The following is an 18,506-nucleotide window of genomic DNA, read 5'->3' as shown; positions in this document are numbered from 1 at the left end:
CCATTAACAGTCTCCAAAAGGAGAGTTCTTTATATCCATACGAAGTGTCCAGAAAGGACTCGCTATCAAGAAAACTTGGCTGACAAGAATCCACTCAGATCCCACCTGGAACCCCATATATTCTCTAATTCTGATGATTTTCTCAGGTTCTGACCCCCTACCCATTTGCACCAATGGTTTCCCATGCTTCTTAGTTCTGTGTCCCCCTGGCACTTGGCTGTGGACAGTTTTCATCCTCAGTCTTGCTTTGGCTCTCTCACAACAGGCTTTCCAGTGGGTTTCAAGAACTAATCAGTTACTTGAAGTGTGGGCACAGCACCAGCCCACTCACTTAACGCCCCCCCCGAACCACTTGTTTTCTCAGAATCTTTGCTTTCTCTTTGCCAGTAGAACCCCACCTCCTTTCCCCAGTCACCCAAACTCAAAACCTCAGTTAGCTTTACGTCTTTCCTTCAACATCCATCTAGCTACTCATTGCAAGTTCAATTCTTTCTTTGAAATGTCTTGGCATTCACCCCCTCTTCTCCAGTCCCACCTGCATCCCCACTTCCTAGCCCAAAGCTAGTGTATCCTTCTAGTTGGCTTTCTTGTGGAACTCCAAATTCTCCCCTCTCGTCCTCATTCTACATATCCTTTGACAGACAGGTTTCCCTAAATGTTACACAGCTAAAATGTTCAAAAACCTTCAAAGGGCCTTTTACTACTAGCGACTAAACTAGACTCTTCTGTCTAGCTTTTCTGGCATGCCACAATTTGGTGTCCCACTACATTCAGTTCCCACTAATTTCCGCCAGGCAGCCTTGGTCCTCATTAGGTAAGTCTCTGTACTGTCTTATGAACAGCTGAGCTCATTCCTGCTTCTATGCCTTTTGATTTGTGCCCCTTACTGGACCACTTTCACAAGCTACTATTCCAATGCTACTGCTCATCCCTTAACACCCAGCAAGTCCCACGTTCCTTGTGAAATACATTTTGACTACTTCTAGAGTAAGCTTTGTATATTTTGGTTAAGGCCAAAGGGACTATTAATAAGGGAAAATGAGCTGTCCAGTATAGAAAGAGTTAAGTGATTCCTTTCCAGAATTCAGCACAGTGCTCTCATTACCAGTTGGATTAATTACTGGTCCTGGAGAGTTCTGGAAACCCAAGCTACCCAATGTGCTTGTTAAGGAAGGTTTGTCTTTAATCCACAGGGGAGACAATCAACAGGATCAGCAAAGGCAAAGCCTACCCTCTCATGCTGTCCTTTAATTGGGCTGCAGCACGCTCTCCCAGCCTCTCATTCTGATTTAGGGCTCTATATGGGCTTAAAGTGCCCAGCTTGATCACTAAACCCAGCTCAAGCCAGAAAAGAGTAGAAAATACCACTCTTTCCAGGGTACCTTCAGCAAAGGAAAAAGAGATCAAATTCATGCCAGTGGCAGTCAAAAGTAAAGATTATGTGGAAACCACAGATGGTTTTAAAGAAAAGATTTTCTAAAACTCTAAAACCAGTCAAAATGAAACAATACTTCTCACTATGTTAGAAATTTTCCACTTGTACATTCAGTTAAGTCTTTGCTGCCCAACGATGCATTACCCTCGTACCTTCCCGAATACCCTTCTCCTCTCGCTTCTCTGCCTTTGCTCTGCAGTCCCTGAGTCTAGGGATTTTGAAGCTCCTCAAGTCCACTTAGGTTCAGTTACCAAGAAAAGACCTTTCAAACCAAAATGTTTGCCAACTCCACCTTTACTGAAGAGGCAAGAGAATACATAATAAATTTAAAGAGAAGGCAGGTGAAATCAAACCACATTGAAAGGCAATATTTTCTACAGCCTATTGGAAAACAGGAATGTGGCAAGGAAGGAAAACTGAAGAATTTTCAGACTGTTGCCTTCATTATTTTAATTTAAAACTATGAATTTCCAAGTTGACAAACCCAATTACATTCACATGGATATTTAAACGGCATTAGAAAGCAAAAGGAAAAGATTTTTTTGCTCACTATTTGGAATTATTTGTACCACTGACCCCTCATCATAGCAATAATGAAAGTGGATTTCCTTTATAGAAACACCAATCCTATATCCTCATTCCCTAGTAGTGCCAGCAGAAACACTGGCTTCTCTTCATCTCATTTTCCCATAAAACACATTCCCATAGAAACATGGGAAGAACAAGTTTGGAAGGAAAGATAGGTTTAGAGAATTCGAGGGACAGCCAACGAAGATACTACTTGGAGACTCTCTCTCAAGCCAACACTTCTGCTTCTCTATCTCCACACGCATCAACCTATCAAACTGTCTCCCTCTCATTAATCAAAATGCTCTTAGGGTCCGGCCTGTGGCCAAGAGGTTGGGTTCATGCTCTGCTTCGGCGGCCCTGGATTTCGCTGGTTCGAGTCTTGGGTGCGGACATGGCACCACTCGTCAGGCTAAGCTGGGGCAGCGTCCCACATGCCACAACTGGAAGGACCCACAACTAAAAATACACAACTATGTATGGGGGGGGGCTTTGGGAGAAAGAGGAAAAACTAAAATCTTTTTTTTTTTTTTATTTATTTTTTTATTAATGTTATGATAGATTAAAACCTTTTGAGATTTCAGTTGTACATTTTTGTTAGTCATATTGTGGGTACACCACTTCCCCCTCCGTACCCTCCCCCCACCCCCCCTTTTCCCTGGTAACCACCGATCAGATCTCCTTCTCAATATACTAATTTCCACCTATGAGTGGAGTCATATAGAGTTCGTCTTTCTCTGACTGACTTATTTCGCTTAACATAATGCCCTCGAGGTCCATCCACGTTGTTGTGAATGGGCCAATTTCGTCTTTTTTTATGGCTGAGTAGTATTCCATTGTGTATATATACCACATCTTCTTTATCCAATCATCAGTTTCTGGGCATGTAGGCTGGTTCCACGTCTTGGCTATTGTAAATAATGCTGCGATGAACATAGGGGTGCAACGGACTCTTGAGATATCTGATATCAGGTTCTTAGGATAGATACCCAGTAATGGGATGGCTGGGTCATAGGGTATTTCTATTTTTAACTTTTTGAGAAATCTCCATACTGTTTTCCATAGTGGCTGTACCAGTTTGCATTCCCACCAACAGTGTATGAGGGTTCCTCTTTCTCCACACCCTCTCCAACATTTGTCGTTCTTGGTTTTGGATGTTTTTGCCAATCTAACGGGGGTAAGGTGATATCTTAGTGTAGTTTTGATTTGCATTTCCCTGATGATTAGCGATGATGAACATCTTTTCAAAATCTTAAAAAAAAAATATGCTCTTAAAATTCTACCTTCTCGGGGCTGGCCCAGTGGCACAGTGGTTAGGTGCACATGTTCTGCTTCAGCAGCCTGGGGTTCGCCGTTTTGGATCCCGGGTGTGGACATGGCACCGCTTGGCACACCATGTAGGCCAAGCGGTAGGCGTCCCACATATGGGGTAGAGGAAGATGGGCATGGATGTTAGCCCAGGGCCAGTCTTCCTCAGCAGAAAGAGGAGGATTGACTGCAAATGTTAGCTCAGGGCTAATCTTCCTCATAAAAAAAAAAAAAAAAAATTCTACCTTCTCTTTTGAAGGAGTCTCAGATAGGTCAGTTCCTTCTAGCTTATTCCAGTTGTACTCTTGAGCAAAAACTTAAATAATGCAGATAAAGTCAAAGTCCTCTTTTCCATCCACTCTCCCCCAATCCAGTCACCTGTCTAGAGGCATTAGTTTAATAAAGGCCCCTCCTTATAGGCCAAATTCTATGCATTTGCATAAATATACGCCGGAGAGGCACAGTTTTACGTGATGGAACCCCCCCCAAATGGTACCATATTGTACACATTTTACCATAACTCACTTTTTCCACTCAATATTTTGTCAGGGAGATCTCACAGTACTAAAACTAGAATAATCTCATTTAAAAAAGAATAGTTGCCTGGTCTCCATGGTATAGATTTTCCATTTTATTTAACCATTCTCCTAGTGATAAACATTTAGATTGCTTACAGTGCTTGTACACGCTTCTTTGTGCAAACGTGAGTACTTCTCTAGCAGAAAAGTGGAATTTGGGTAAGGGTATATGCATTTAACATTTTAATAGATACTGCCAAGTGTTCTCAGAAAAGACTCTGCCAATCCCACTCCCACCAACAGTGCAGGACAATACACATTTTTCACACTCTCCCTCACATTTTTATTACTGAGCTTTCTTATTTTGGCTCATCGGAAGTGGGGGAAATGGTTTATTTTAATTTTCACTACTAGTGAGGTTCAGAATCTTTTTATATGTTTACTGATTTTTTTCCTTTTGGTGAACTGTTCATAATGCTTTGCTTATTTTTCTAATTATCTTTTTCTTATTAATTTGAATAAAATATTCATCTGTTCTAGATATTAATTCTGTCATATAATTTGCAAGTATTTTCCCCTGGTCTAGTTGTATCCTGGATATGGAATTTATATGCCTATTCACTTCTATTAGTATTCTTGAATATACTCTTATTCTTTTACTCTACTCAAAATATGTTCTGTTCTATTTAAGAACATCCAATGTTTTTGTTATCTTTATATTCTCTTAATCTCATCCTGCTTACCTAATATTTACAAAGTGTAGAACAGCATCATATGCATAAACACTTTTTTTTTAATCATTTTAAACAGTAAGAAAAACCTACTTTGCATATAGATTCTGACACTATGGTAAGGAGCAGCAGTTTGGAACTGTTATCTAGAACAGCGGTTCTCAAAGTTGGTTGCACACTGGAATTGCCTGGGGAGTTTAAACACTACAGGTGCCTGGATCTCAACCCCAAAGATTCTGATTTAATTGGTCTGAAGTGTGGCCTGGGCACTATGATTTTAAATTCTTTAGGTAATTCTATTGTGCAGCCAAGTTTGAGGATCACTGAACTAAAATACTTTTTATCCAGCCCTTTATCTTAAAAAAATTTTTTTAATTGTGGTAAAATATACATAACATAAAATTTACCATTTAATGTGTATTCAGTGGCATGAATGATTGTACAATGTTGTACAACCAGCACCATTATCTATTTCCAGAACTTATTCATTATCATCTCAAACAGAAACTCTGTACCCATTAAACAATAGCTCCCCATTCCTACTTCCTCCAGACCCCAGTAACTTCTCTTCTACTTTCTGTCTCTATAAATTTGTGATTCTAGATATCTCATAAAAGTGGAATGACACAATATTGGTCCTTTGTGTCTGCCTTATTTTACTTAGCATAATTTTCTACTCTTTGGGTAGCCAAAGCAAAACACTCAGAAAAGCTAAATTGATAAGTGATGAAAGTTTTCTAAGTAAAACATGTCAAACCCTGTGAATAAGTTCTTCCTAATGAGGCAATCACTGTGCTGAATGTTTCTGAAGGTTTCCCTGAAAACTGGTGAAGAATTACTATCCTGTTGCATCATCGCTCTAAGGGAATATTGAAGCAACAAAGACTGCGCCAACAAGAGTAAGAGGAGGACAGTAAGTTCAAGCCGGGAGAGGGATGGAAGAAGGGAAAAGGAGTGGATTTTAACCAATAACACCACACTGGTCTTTCCAGAGATATTTATAATCTTTGCCTGGATCTCTTCTAACACAAATTCCAAAAGGATTTACATCTTCCTAAGAAAAAGAAAATCCTATAGGGCTCAAGTGGGGTAAAGAGCAGAAATGATTTTCTACTAGCAAAATTGTAATTATTGCTTAAAGACTCTTCAAGAAACGATGTAATTCCTCAAAGTATCTAGGAACAGCAGCAGTGGCATCACCTGGGAGCTTGCTAGAAGGGAGAATCTTAGGTCCCACTCCAGACCTATTGATTCACAATCTGCATTTAAACAAACAAAACTCTCAGGTGATTCCTATGCACACTGAAGTTTGAGAAGCATGATTTAGCCCATCCTCTGGTCTCTGGTCTGAAGTATCCTAGAAAATTTTGCTAACCTGGCTTTCAAAATCTTTGAAAAAGATGACTTCATTATTTCATTGTAAATGAATTCTGGGATTGCAGAATCTACACCCAATTAATGACTTGTTCTGCTAAGCCTTACCTCAATCTCTTTCAATTCTTATGCAAGGAAGAAGCAGATACAGGATAAGTTCTAGCCACTATTCTTTAAGGTGCCTAGAAATTCAAGTTTTCATTATATCACTAAAAATTCTACAGAGCTCTGTTTCTTACCATACACACAAAAAAGACTTTATCAGGATCAAGATATATTTATAATGTAACAACATACATTTTTCAGGTAAACATTCTATTTACTAATATAGTTATACTTTTACCAAAAAATAAAAGAAACAAATAAAAAACAAAACTAGAGTTGCTTCCTAAAAGAACCAGTTCAGTTCACACAGAACTTAAGATACTGTTATATGGAATTTCAATCTATGTAGGAGAAAATTTCTTAGAACAAGAAATTCTTTTAAAGTAATAAATGTTTAGTGCAGATTAGCTGAAATAACCTGAGTGATGATCACAATATAGTTTTATAGAAAAAAAAATGAGAGAGAGAGAAGAAAACACAAGCAATATAGACTCAACCCTAAATTCTATTTCTGTTCATTACTAGCTTGCTTCATAAATTGTTCTCTCTTTATGCCTCAATTTTTCAATATATTGTCATCCGTACTGTCTCACTTCATTGCTGAGCAAAATAAAAATTCTAGGTTCATTAACATTCTCTAAGTGAAAAATGGGTGAGAACAGCTATTCAAAAGTTAATATAGGTAGCATATATAATTAGACCTGAAAGTTAGTAATCATATCTTTGTGTGATGTGTTCATTTCCAAAGCACTTTCTCATCTAATATCTCACTTTTTCTTCCTCTGACTCCATAAGGTAGGAGGGCATATATTATTCTCACTTTCAGAAGATGAAATTGAGAACCAGGGCTAATATGTAGTAGAATAGGGGCTACAGACTAGATGTTCTGATTCTAATAAACTGTGCTAACTTTCTAATATGTAAAGAACTAAAATAATGAAACACATGATAGCATTAGAACAATATTGAATATAATTTACTCTCTTTGGATGATTCAGAACTTATCTTAGGGTTGTATATAGCATTATATTTGTAAGTTAGGGTCATCAGTCATTTCCATAGCATTTGGAACAGATAAGCTCATTAATAGAGCTGTCTGGTCAACCCAAGCCCATCTCTATTACAGCACACTTTCACAATTCTGGAATTTTACCACTTCAAGGAAGTCACGAATTACCCGTATGGTCTGAACTCCAAAATTGGTGTCCCATTAAATTTACCTTGTCCTTTATGGCTACAGAGTATATCTGAGCTCTGCTTCCTCGACTGTAAAATAGGAATTATATATACATATATATATTCTGGCGGGTAAGTATTAAATGAGATACCCCTGTAAAGAACTTAGCACTGTGCTTTCCAACACATAGTAGCTATAGAAGAGAAAAATAAGAGAGAGAAAAAAAGAGTTGTTGACATCTTCACCCGAACATAAAGAAAAGTAATCTTTGGAAGAAACAAAGCAGAAACATTATCAAACTTGTACTTTAAAAAAATTCAAGTTTAAATATAAAATATGAAAATACGTTTTGCGTTTCTATGGTTATAAAAGTAATTCATGCTTATTAAACAAAGAAAATGAAAATCACTCATAATGCCCTCATGCATGGATAATCACTGTTAACATCTGGGTGTACATCTCTCTAAAGTTTTACACACACACACGCACACAGGCAAGTTTTGTGTGCATGTTTTAAACAAATGAGATCGATTAACTCAATTCTGCATTCCCTGAAAAAAAATCTAGCCCCCAAAAAGAAGCAAAAATAAAGCCCCAAACCCCTCAAATTAGAGGATGTAAGAAATGCTATTTTACAACCAGTTTTTAACTTATCCCACAAGTATCATTCCACATCAAGAGAGAGCAAACCATCATTTTTAGTGTCTAATAGTTCACTGAATAGTAAACTTCTAGTCTCTTCTGGGCTAAGCTGTTCTTTCCACGTAAACTCTAAACACCACTACTGTAATTTATTCAATCTCATTGTTCCCAGATTTTCCTATTGTAAACGCTGCCATGAACATACATCTTTGCTTACTTGGAGGGCATGATGCACATTTAAATTTTGATGTGCATGCGAGCCAGCCCTCTGGAACAACTGCACCAACGCACATTTCTGTTGACAGTGGATTAAAGTGCTGTATCCCAGACCCTTGCCTATCTAGGTTTGGTTTGAAATAAAACGCCACTTTTACTAATATTAATAGTGAAAGGCTATAGGATCAATTAGGGAAAAAAAAGGTATTTGGCTCACATTAAGAAGAAAGTATCTGAGGAAAACAAAATAAAACACAACAACAACAAAAAGATTAGGGGAAGGGGAACCCAGGATCCAAACTCAGAAATTCCCATTTGATTGGGAGCTGGGTTTTTCATCAACCTGCTCAGTCCTCCTCACCATTTGTTTGTTTTTGTTTTATTTGTTATGTATTATTCTTTAGTCATCATCTGTGGTGAGAAGGGAAAGGAGGGAATGTACGACGATAAAGAAAATACATGCCTCCAACAAAGTCCCTCTGAGTCTGATCTATGACTCGAGTACCAGTTGCCCTTGGATCCACAACTGCATCGAGCTCTACTTAGTGCATATTTCATGAAAATGGAAAACATACAGTTTCAAATGTTTTACCTCCAACATGATACTTAAACTGTTTGCTCTGACTTCTGTGGCTATCACCAATTTTCAAAATTATCAGTATCCATGATGATTTAATATGATCAAAACCACAGATTATTTCAACCTAACACATGAAACATGACCAAAAAGGAAAAAATGCCCATCACAGGAGAGGAGTCTACCTAACATAGTATTCTTAATCAGAAGCTTAGTCAGCATTAGGTGTACTTTATATCTGAGATATAGAGTAGATTCTTTTCATCAATCAGGTAAAAAAATTCACCTTATGGTTTCTTTAACCAGTAAGAATGGCCCTAGGGACAGAATAGCAGGTATGACAGGAAAAAAGTTTAGATAATGCTTTCTCTTTTGAACCATTATTTAGAGATCCCTCAAGTGTCCACAGAAAGATCTCTGAATTCACTAAGCAAAAGATCACAACTTAGTTTATATTTACAAAATGTTGTATCATGTCAGAGCAAGCTACTGGTTCAGACTTAGGAGGAAGCAAAGCGCCCCCTCCTGAGCAGCGGCATCAATGTCTGCACCAAGAGGACACCCACTCCAGAGACTTGCAATCCAGTTACCCACTATACTGGATCCAATCTTGCTCTGACCTTTAGGTCACTTACTGAACAGATACTGAGTATTATTTAGAATACAGATGTCATTTAGGTGCCAGGCAGGTGTACTGGACAGCAGTGAAGAATAGAAACTAAATCCCTGCTCTCAAATTCCAGGTGGAGAGACAGACCACAAACAAGCATAAAAGTTAATGAATCAGATAATTTAAGGTAGTGATAAGTGTTACAAAGATAATAAAATAGGGGAAGTATTAGACAATGACTTGGTAGCAAGAAGAAAGCTTCATTAGACAGGATAATCAAGAAAGGCTTGTCTCAGGGTCAGCCTAGTGGCACAGTAGTTAAGTTCACACATTTTGCTTCGGCGGCCTGGGGTTCACTGGTTCGGATCCCCATTGCGGACATGGCACCGCTCGGCAAGCCATGCTGTATGTAGCAGGCGTCCCACATATAAAGTGGAGGAAGATGGGCACGGATATTAGCTTAGGGCCAGTCTTCCTCAGCAAAAAGAGGAGGATTGGCAGCAGATGTTAGCTCAGGGCTAATCTTCCTCAAAAAAAAGAAAGAAAGGCTTGTCTCAGGAGGTGATATCTGAGCTAGACTTTGAATAAGATGAGGTCAATCATGCAATGATCTGGGAGACTAATGTTGCAGGCAGAGGTAACAGCAAAAGTGAAAGAAGGAATTGGGAGGGTCTGACAAAAAGAAACAGGGCCCGTTTGGTTGGAGCACAGTGACTGAGGGGGAGAAACAGAAATGAGATTGGAAGAGGCCAGATTAGACAGGGCCTCAGAGGCCATGGCAGACTCTGATTTGATTCTAGGAAAAGTGGAAAGCCATTGAAGGCTTAAACAAGAGGGTGATATGATCTAAGTTCTTTTAAAAATTTCTGCTCTGTGGAGCATGGACTGCAGCAGAGCAAGAGTGACATTCAGGAGATCAATGGAATTGATCAACTGAAATAGTCTATGTGAGAGATGCTAAAGGCTTGGGCTAAGGTGGTAATGGGAACTGAGAAGAATGGTCAGATTCAGGGTATATTTCAGAAGTGAACTGACATGACTTACTAGTGGATTAGGCGTGCTTGGTGGCGGAGTGAGGGCAAAACAGGGAAATCAAGGATTATTCCTATGCTGGGACTTGGGTGACCAAATGGATGGTAGTGCTATTAACTGATCTGGAGCATACTAGGGGAGGAACAGATTTGGAGTAGAGAGTGGAGGCAATTAAAGGTTCTGTTTGGGGCACATTAGGTCCTGAACTAATAGTGGTATAAGCTGGGGTATAAACAGCATATAGATGGGATATTAAGACAGGATGAGATCACCTAGAGAGAAACTAAAGATGGAACCCTGGGACATGCCAAGATTGGGGGAGGTGCCAGCAGAAGAGCTGAAAGGGAGCACCCAGTGAGGCAGGAGGATATTCAGGAGAGTGTGGTCTCTGAAATGAAATGAAGAAAGTGTTTTAAGAAGGAAGGGATAATTAGTTGTGTTAAATGCTGCTGGAATATTGAATAAGATAAGGAAAGAAAACTCACAACTGAATTTAGCAGGACAGAAGTACATTAATAAAGAAATAAGGTGGAGATTTGTTATAAAAAAAGCAATTGATCTTTTTTTTTTTAAAAAAAAGCTGTTTAATCCCAGTTTTTCTTCCAAATATAGAAAAGACCACCATTATTCAACATGAGCAGTGAAACAGCAGGTTTCCTTGAGAGTACAGTTTGAGACTCATTAACATGAATTTTTCTTATGAAAATGTGAGTGGTACTAAAAAGCAATTGATCTTGATCAAGCTGTCACTTGTAAAGCTAAAAAAATTTAAAAGGGACAGTCTCAGCAAATTCATGAGGTATGCTGATTTATCAGGCTAAGTATATTTTGACTTCCCTCTCAAAGGAAGAAGAAGGAAGCAATGACTCAAGAGAGTGTCCTTCGGAGTTTTGTATTCTTATTCCCTGGAGAGGGGAGCCTTCCTTGGCAATAGTGTGGTGGTATTCAGAATTTACACAGAAAGAGGAGCACGTCAGCGCAAAAAAGACTAAAAGTTTACTTGCTCCATTTGATTGTGATTCAAAGTCCTAACAGTCTCCTGTCCAAACCAACTCCAGCTAAAAGTGTCTTTATCCAACCCAAGGGCCCAAATGAAAGGAAAAAACTGCCAACAGAAGGAGGGGACCACATCCATATCCTTGGCTGGGCACGTTCTCCTGGCACTACATTTTCTTTTCCAAGGCTGCAACTGTTTCACTATAAGACTCCAGCCTGCATCTCACTCTGGTGGTATCACTAAGGATGAAACTAAACAAAGTGATCTGAAGCCCGCCCACACCATTGCCACTTGTCTCTGTGTCTCCTCCTCACTTCCCGCCCCTTACCTGGGTCATTTTGTCCACAGAGACTGGAATTCCATCGATGGTGAGAGGCGGCAGCTCTGAGTTAACCTCCTGTGGCGCAGGGGCGTGTTCTGCCAGGGCAGACTCCAGGTCTTCCAGGATCATGCTCTTGTACTTACGCACCTGCAGGGAATTAAGGGCAGAAGTAAACAAGATGCCCAACAACCAAGGAGGGTTGGTGCCAAGCAACCAGAGAATGGGTGGAGCTGGCTTCCCTCAGCGAGTGCAGAGCCCTAAGAACAAACACATCTACAACTAGCAGATAAAAATACTCACTGGCCCCAAAGACATCACATTGAACAGAATTAAATGAAAAGATGATGAAATTACAGGTAACAGTACAAAAGAGCCAGTGGAAAAAGTTTTACAGAAATACTGCTTCTCAGTTAAAAATCACATTTTCTTGGTCAAGGCCGGCCCTAGCACCTGTTCCAGATCTAATAGGAATGGCATTCATTATTCTGCATTTCCCAGGCCACTTGATAAAACCTAGTTGTGGCCGTTAATCGCCAAAATCATTTTCAAGATCACCAAGGGCCTATGTCTCTAAACCCTCTAAGCAGCCTACTTGAAACTGCTGCTACTTTCCTGCAAAGGCAGACTACCAAACAGACAGGAGATTCAAGTGCAGAGAGGCTGGACTGAAAAGCATCAGGGAAAAAACCAAGAGGCATATGTTGTAGCTGGATGTCAAAGGTGGCACTATCAGTAAGGTCCAGGGCCAGAGAGAGTCCCAAGGGCAAGTCATCCTCCTTTCTGGTACTCCCTGGTGTCAGAGGTGAACTTCAAACCCATGAGGCCTCTGTAGTTCTGACAAGCTCAGGTCTGAATCAGATATTGTTGTTCTGACTCCATTCCTTCCTCCACTGCCAGTGAAAGGTGTCTCAAAAGACAGAGAACTTAACAGCAGCACATTTGCACATGCACACACTCTTCTACCATGAGCACAAACGGTAGACAGACCCCGGATCCTACAACCAACAATAATAGATTCGTTCTCTTGCAAGAATACACAAGGGGTATGAAGGCACCTTTGGGAATAACAAAGAAGCCATGGAATTATGAAAATGTGACAAGATGGGATAGGAAATTAATGCTTTCAAGGCTCAAGCCATTATCTTAGAAAAAAAGGGAAAAGAAAATGAGGTTTGCCCAGTTAAGACAATGTCTGAGTCCTGAGTTTTCTGCTAAGGGGACTAGACTCTCAATCAATCTAGTCTACTTCCTTATCTAAGTACCTCATTATGAGAATTAAAAAAGAAAGATTCCTATACTCCACCTCAATCATCTGGAAAAGTAAAAATTATTGCTGGCTACAAAATACAACTTTTGTAGCTACAGAATCTTCCAAATAAATCAACAAGAAAGGGGATGAAAGAAAAACAGTGCAAACATGTAGAATCATTATCACTCTAGAGATTCAGTTTTATCCTGGTTTCTAATAAAAAAGAAAGTTTCAAAAATTATTGTCAACATTTACTGTAACATAAGCAGCTGGTGTTACCACGGCAATATTAAGGACTTATATTTTATTAGCTAGTTTCAAGTAATTTCAGCCATTTTCATGGGTCAGTAAAATTCTATGAATTCATATCCAGGTATTTTGCTAAACTGATCAGTGCTATACACTTCCTTAAAAATATCTTGAGTTTCAAAAACAAAACGCACTTAGAGCATCCCTCAGAGTAACATACAACAAAACATCTTCAGGTGTGACCACAGTATTTCTTAGCTTGCTTAGTAAAGTTAAGCAACTTTCCCAGAATTATACAGCAAGTGCTCCAATTCTATTTGATCTATCAATTCTGAGATGCATATTTTTTCACATTTATTAGTCCTCTGAAACTGGGATACATCTTAAAACCACACCATACAATTCACCCATTTAAAGTGTACAATTCAATCTTTTTAAGTATTTTTGTAGGGTCTGCAAGCATCATCATAATCTAATTTTAGAACACTTCATCCCCCCTAAATGAAACTCCATAACCATTGGCTGTCACTCTCTGTTCCTCCCTCCCTCTTCTCCAACCTGGCAACCACTAATCTACTTTCTGCCTCTATAGATTTGCCTTCTGGACATTGCATATAAATGGAATCATACAACATGTGGTCTTTTGTGACTAGGTTCTTTCATTCAGCACAATGTTTTCAAGGTTCACTCATGCTGTAGTGTTTATCAGTATTTCATTCCTTTTTATTGCTGAATAATATTCCATTGTATGGATAATACCGCATTTTATTTATCCATTCATCAGCTGATAGATATTTTGGTTGTTCCACTTTGTGGCTATTATGAACAATGCTGCTATGAACATTGTGTGTATAAGTTTTGTTTTCAGTTCTCTTAGGTAAACCTAGGTGTAGAATTGCTGGGTCACGTAGTAACTCTACTTTTAATATTTTGAGAAACGGCCAAACTGTTTTCCAAAGCAGCTGTATCATTTAACATTCTCAACAGCAATGTATGAGGATTCCAATTTATCTACATCCACATCAACATTTATTATTGTCCATCTGTTTTTTAAAGATTGGCACCTGAGCTAACATCTGCTGCCAATGTTTTTTTTAACTACTTCTTTCCAAAGCCCCCCAGGACATAGTTGTATATTCTAGTTGTAGGTCCTTCTGGTTCTGCTACGTGGGATGCTGCCTCAGCGTTGCTTGATGAGTGGTGCTAGGCCCATGGCCAGGATCCGAACTGGTGAAACCCTGGGCCACCAAAGTGGGGCACATGAACTTAACCACTCGGCCGTGGGGCCGGCCCCTACCTTTTTTGATTATAGTCATCCCAGTGGGTGAGAAGTGGTATCTCACTGTGGTTTTGATTTTCATTTCCCTAATGATGAACAATTATTTATCATTAGTGCTTGTGAGCTTGCTGGTCATTTCTGTATCTTCTTTAGAGAAATATCTATTCAGATTCTTTGCCACTTTACAAGTGGGTTGTCTTTTATTGTTGAATTTTAAGAGTTCTTTATGTTAAGTTCTTTATCAGATATATGATTTGCAAATATTTTCTCCCATTCTGTGAACTGTCTTTTTACCTTCTTGATGGTATCATTTGCAGCCTACTTTGAACATCTGTGAATCACTGTAAGTATGTCACATAACTTGAATAGAGTTGGGTTTTGATTTGGATTTTGTTCCAATGTGAAAGAAAATCTTTGTCTTTAACAAGAGAGTTTAATCCATTTATATTTATGGTTTATAAGAGAATTAATTGGTCTTACTTATATTACTTTGTTCTATTCTTTGTTTTATTTTGTTTTTTTAATTCCTTCTCTTGTTTTCTATCTTTCGTATTTAGACTTGGTTTTTTTCTACTTTAGTGCTCTGCAAGACATATTCTGCTTCTAATCCTACTGTTTATTCTTGAGCCTGTATTTATCAAATGTCAGTCAATGGAAAAAATATCTATTGCTTTTTACCTCAGTCTAGTCTATCATATGACTGTTTGTTCCTGTTTCATAGCATCTACATCTTTTTGTAGTCTATGGAGGACTCCAACAGCTTCCTAAAACCTGCTCTTGGATTTTTCAGTGAGTAATCTTCAGAGATATTTTTCTGAGTCTACTACAGGAGTCTTTTTCATAGATCACATTATTATTAGTAGTAGTAATATTATTTAAAATTTTTTTTTTGAGGAAGATTAGCCCTCAGCTAACATCTGCCACCAATGCTCCTCTTTTTGCTGAGGAAGACTGGCCCTGAGCTAACATCCGTGCCCATCTTCCTCTACTTTATATGTGGGACACCTACCACAGCATGGCTTGCCGAGTGGTGCCATGTCCACACCTGGGATCTGAATCAGCAAACCCTGGGCAGCTGAAGCAGAACGTGCACACTTAACCGCTGCCCCACCAGGCTGGCCCTTTAAATTTTCAACACTGAAGAAGAGAAAACATGCCCAGATTTCATGTTTGTCCACAGCATGACACTAAGGACTACATATCAGGCATCATCTTAAACTAGAAGCCTTCTACTATATTCTTCTAAGGAAAGGTCCTAATGTGCATCCTATTCTAAGGCCTCAAGAATTTTGGGAAAACTCAAAACAAAATTCAAAAATCTTAGGAGAGAATCACATTTGTGTGTGTGAAAAAAAACCAATACAACATGGGGCCAGCCCCATGGCCGAGTTCGCATGCTGTACTTCGGTGGCTTGGGGTTCGCCAGTTCAGATCCTGGGTGCAGACCTACCAGTGCTCATTAAGCCATGCTGTGGTGGCATCCCACATAGCAGAACTAGAAGGACCTACAACTAGGATATACAACTATGTACTGGGGGGCTTTGGGGAGAAAAAGAAAGAGGAAGATTGGCAACACATGTTAGCTCAAGACCAAGCTTCCAAACAAACAAAAAAATACAACAAACAAAATCTCAACTGGTTACCCACTCCGAACTCTGGAAATATCTACATTCAATATGGGAGAAATCTAATAAATGTCATTTCAAGCTAATAAATTTTATCCTAATAAAAACAAATAAAATTTAAATCTGGACATACTATTATACTAGTAATTCTGGTCAGAGAAAGAGTAGTTCACATAGTATAAGTATGCAATGGTAAAATACTATTTTTATAAAGTTAGCTATGGATAGCTATGTAATCAAAATATTCAACTGCATTTCAAAATTGAAGCAGAGTATTAAATCAATTCTTTGAAGAAATACAAGAGATTTTAAATATGCAACTCAAATATTAGCAATCAAAAAATGCTCCCAGGTTTGCCTCATGAAGTTTACATCCTGGAATTATCTACCATTTTGTTTCTGACATAAATCAGTAACTTTCTTACAAAATTCTGCACTGGTTTCTTAAAAACACAACACCGTTTTTGTCCATTGCATCTGGTGAGGTAAAATACCTTGTTACAGGAAGTAGAAACAGAAATGATCCTTTTTATTTTGATCTGCATAAAGTAGTTTGAAAACTAGTCCCTACTCCCACCACTGGATGAGGGGAAGACAGAAGTAATAACTATAGAGCTAGAAAGAGGATCAAAAGAATGTGAACAACAACGCACAGAAAGCAGATCTGAGAACATAGTTCATTTCCTTACCACATTCTCCAAGGGTGCTGCACCAAACACTTTAAAGACAGGGTTGGGTTTGGAGGGTGAGATACAGAGGACAATAGCTTGCTGTCCCACTCGAGTAGTATATTCATCTAACGTGGCTCGAAGTTTCCTGAATCAGAGGATGAAAAGAGAATAGAAAGAGTTGAAGAAGATAGAAATTACAGTGAGTCAGACAAAAAATTTACTTTAACCTGAGACAATTTACTCTGATTAGATATGTTTTCTTTTACCTGAAATGTGAAAAAGGGAGTGTGAGGTTTGATATCCTGTTCAGCAAAAATATGTACATACCTTTGTCCTAAAGACCAGTGACTAGCCCAGTGATATAAGGATCTACTACAGGTTTACCTCAGGACACAGCCAGGACACTATGTTGAACATAGCGAGTACCATCCTTCCTGATCTTAGCAACACCAAGGGAGTTTTCTCTTACTGCTACTTATGATAATAAAGATTACTACTGAGATGTCCTCATATAGATTTATTATATCATCTCCATGCTTAACGAAGGGGGCGTAAATGACCTGCTTCTAAATTCTTTGACTGATATAGTCCTTATTTATGTCTCACTGACATAATTTTATACAAAAATACTACTCCAAAATGTTGTCATTTCCAGATTTTCATTGTGATATAAACATTAATTCTTAGTCTTGCAGTATTTTACAAATGAGGATGGAGTAAAAGAGCTTTTTCAAATCTATCAACACTGGATGAAACAGAAACACTGTCCTTTCCCTCTGAAATCATGAGAGATTATTTTAAAGTTCTATACTCCATAATTCTTCTGGTAACATAGTCTACCTTTTCAAAGGACTGTGAGTCATGCCAATTCAAATGAAGGAAAGCCAACATATCTAAAACAAAGTTTTCCATCTTTCTCCAAAGGGGTGTACTGTTGTATCTATTCCCTTTACAGCAAAGATTTTTTTTTAATTAAGATTGGCACCTGAACTAACATCTGTTGCCAATCTTTTTTTTTTCCCTTCTTCTTCCCCCCAAAGCCCCTCAGTACACAGCTGTATATTCCAGCTGTAGGTCCTCCTGGCTGTCCCACATGGGATGCTGCCTCAGCATGGCGTGAGGCATATGCCCAGGATCCAAACCAGTGAAACCCCGGCCACTGAAGCAGAGTGCACGAACTCAAACACTCAGCAACGGGGCCAGCGCCCAGATATTTCTATAAATAATACATTCTAATTCCCCCTGCCTGTACTGTCATTAAAGGAAATGAGAAGAACTGCCCATCTAGTGGTATAGAACCCCTCTGTTTGCTGAAAGCTACTGTTAAGTACTTTTCTGGTTTTTCCTTCAGTTTCTTATAATCTTCTTACATTCTTAATATAGACTGTATTTTCCAGCTTTCATCACATAGTATTTACATGAGCTGGTACCCCATTTGGATTCAACATTCCAATAAACATCTAGAAAATTTGGAAACAGTATTTAAAATACCACAGGAAAAAACTTCTGGAAGATTTTACAGACTAAATTTCTTATCATATATGAAGGCATGTTGTGCAACCTGTTGAAATATTAAGTCCTTCATGTACCACACCTGTGTGATAATCTTTCTATGCAACCTACAAACTCTTCAGAAGAAATAAAAATGAGCAAAGGACCACATACCAAATGAGAAATTTGGCAGCATTCCTTGAAGGAATGGTCTATATTCACTGTCTCCAATTCCTTTCTTCCCATTCTCTCTTGAAGACACTCCAATCCTTTCATCCTTACCACTCCTTTGAAAACAGTCTTGTCAAGTTCAATCATGACCTCTATTTTG

The 18,506-nt window shown here is 38.7% G+C and overlaps 1 protein-coding gene across 3 annotated transcripts in view; it reads right to left on the bottom strand.

Annotated features, from left to right (window-relative positions):
• NRF1 (nuclear respiratory factor 1) overlaps positions 1–18,506 on the bottom strand; it is a 124,826-nt gene that overhangs the window by 48,528 nt on the left and 57,792 nt on the right. For all 3 annotated transcript variants that reach the window (XM_070513300.1, XM_070513294.1, XM_070513286.1), the window contains 2 exons: positions 16,703–16,829; positions 11,618–11,758 (listed from right to left, as the gene is read on the bottom strand). In XM_070513300.1, the coding sequence (XP_070369401.1) occupies positions 11,618–11,758; positions 16,703–16,829 (268 nt within the window). The remainder of the gene's footprint in view (positions 1–11,617; positions 11,759–16,702; positions 16,830–18,506) is intronic.

The sequence above is a fragment of the Equus asinus genome, chromosome 1 (assembly GCF_041296235.1).
Source record: "Equus asinus isolate D_3611 breed Donkey chromosome 1, EquAss-T2T_v2, whole genome shotgun sequence".
In the NCBI taxonomy this organism is placed as follows: Eukaryota; Metazoa; Chordata; class Mammalia; order Perissodactyla; family Equidae; genus Equus; species Equus asinus.
This window is presented reverse-complemented; position numbering and strand designations above follow the sequence as displayed.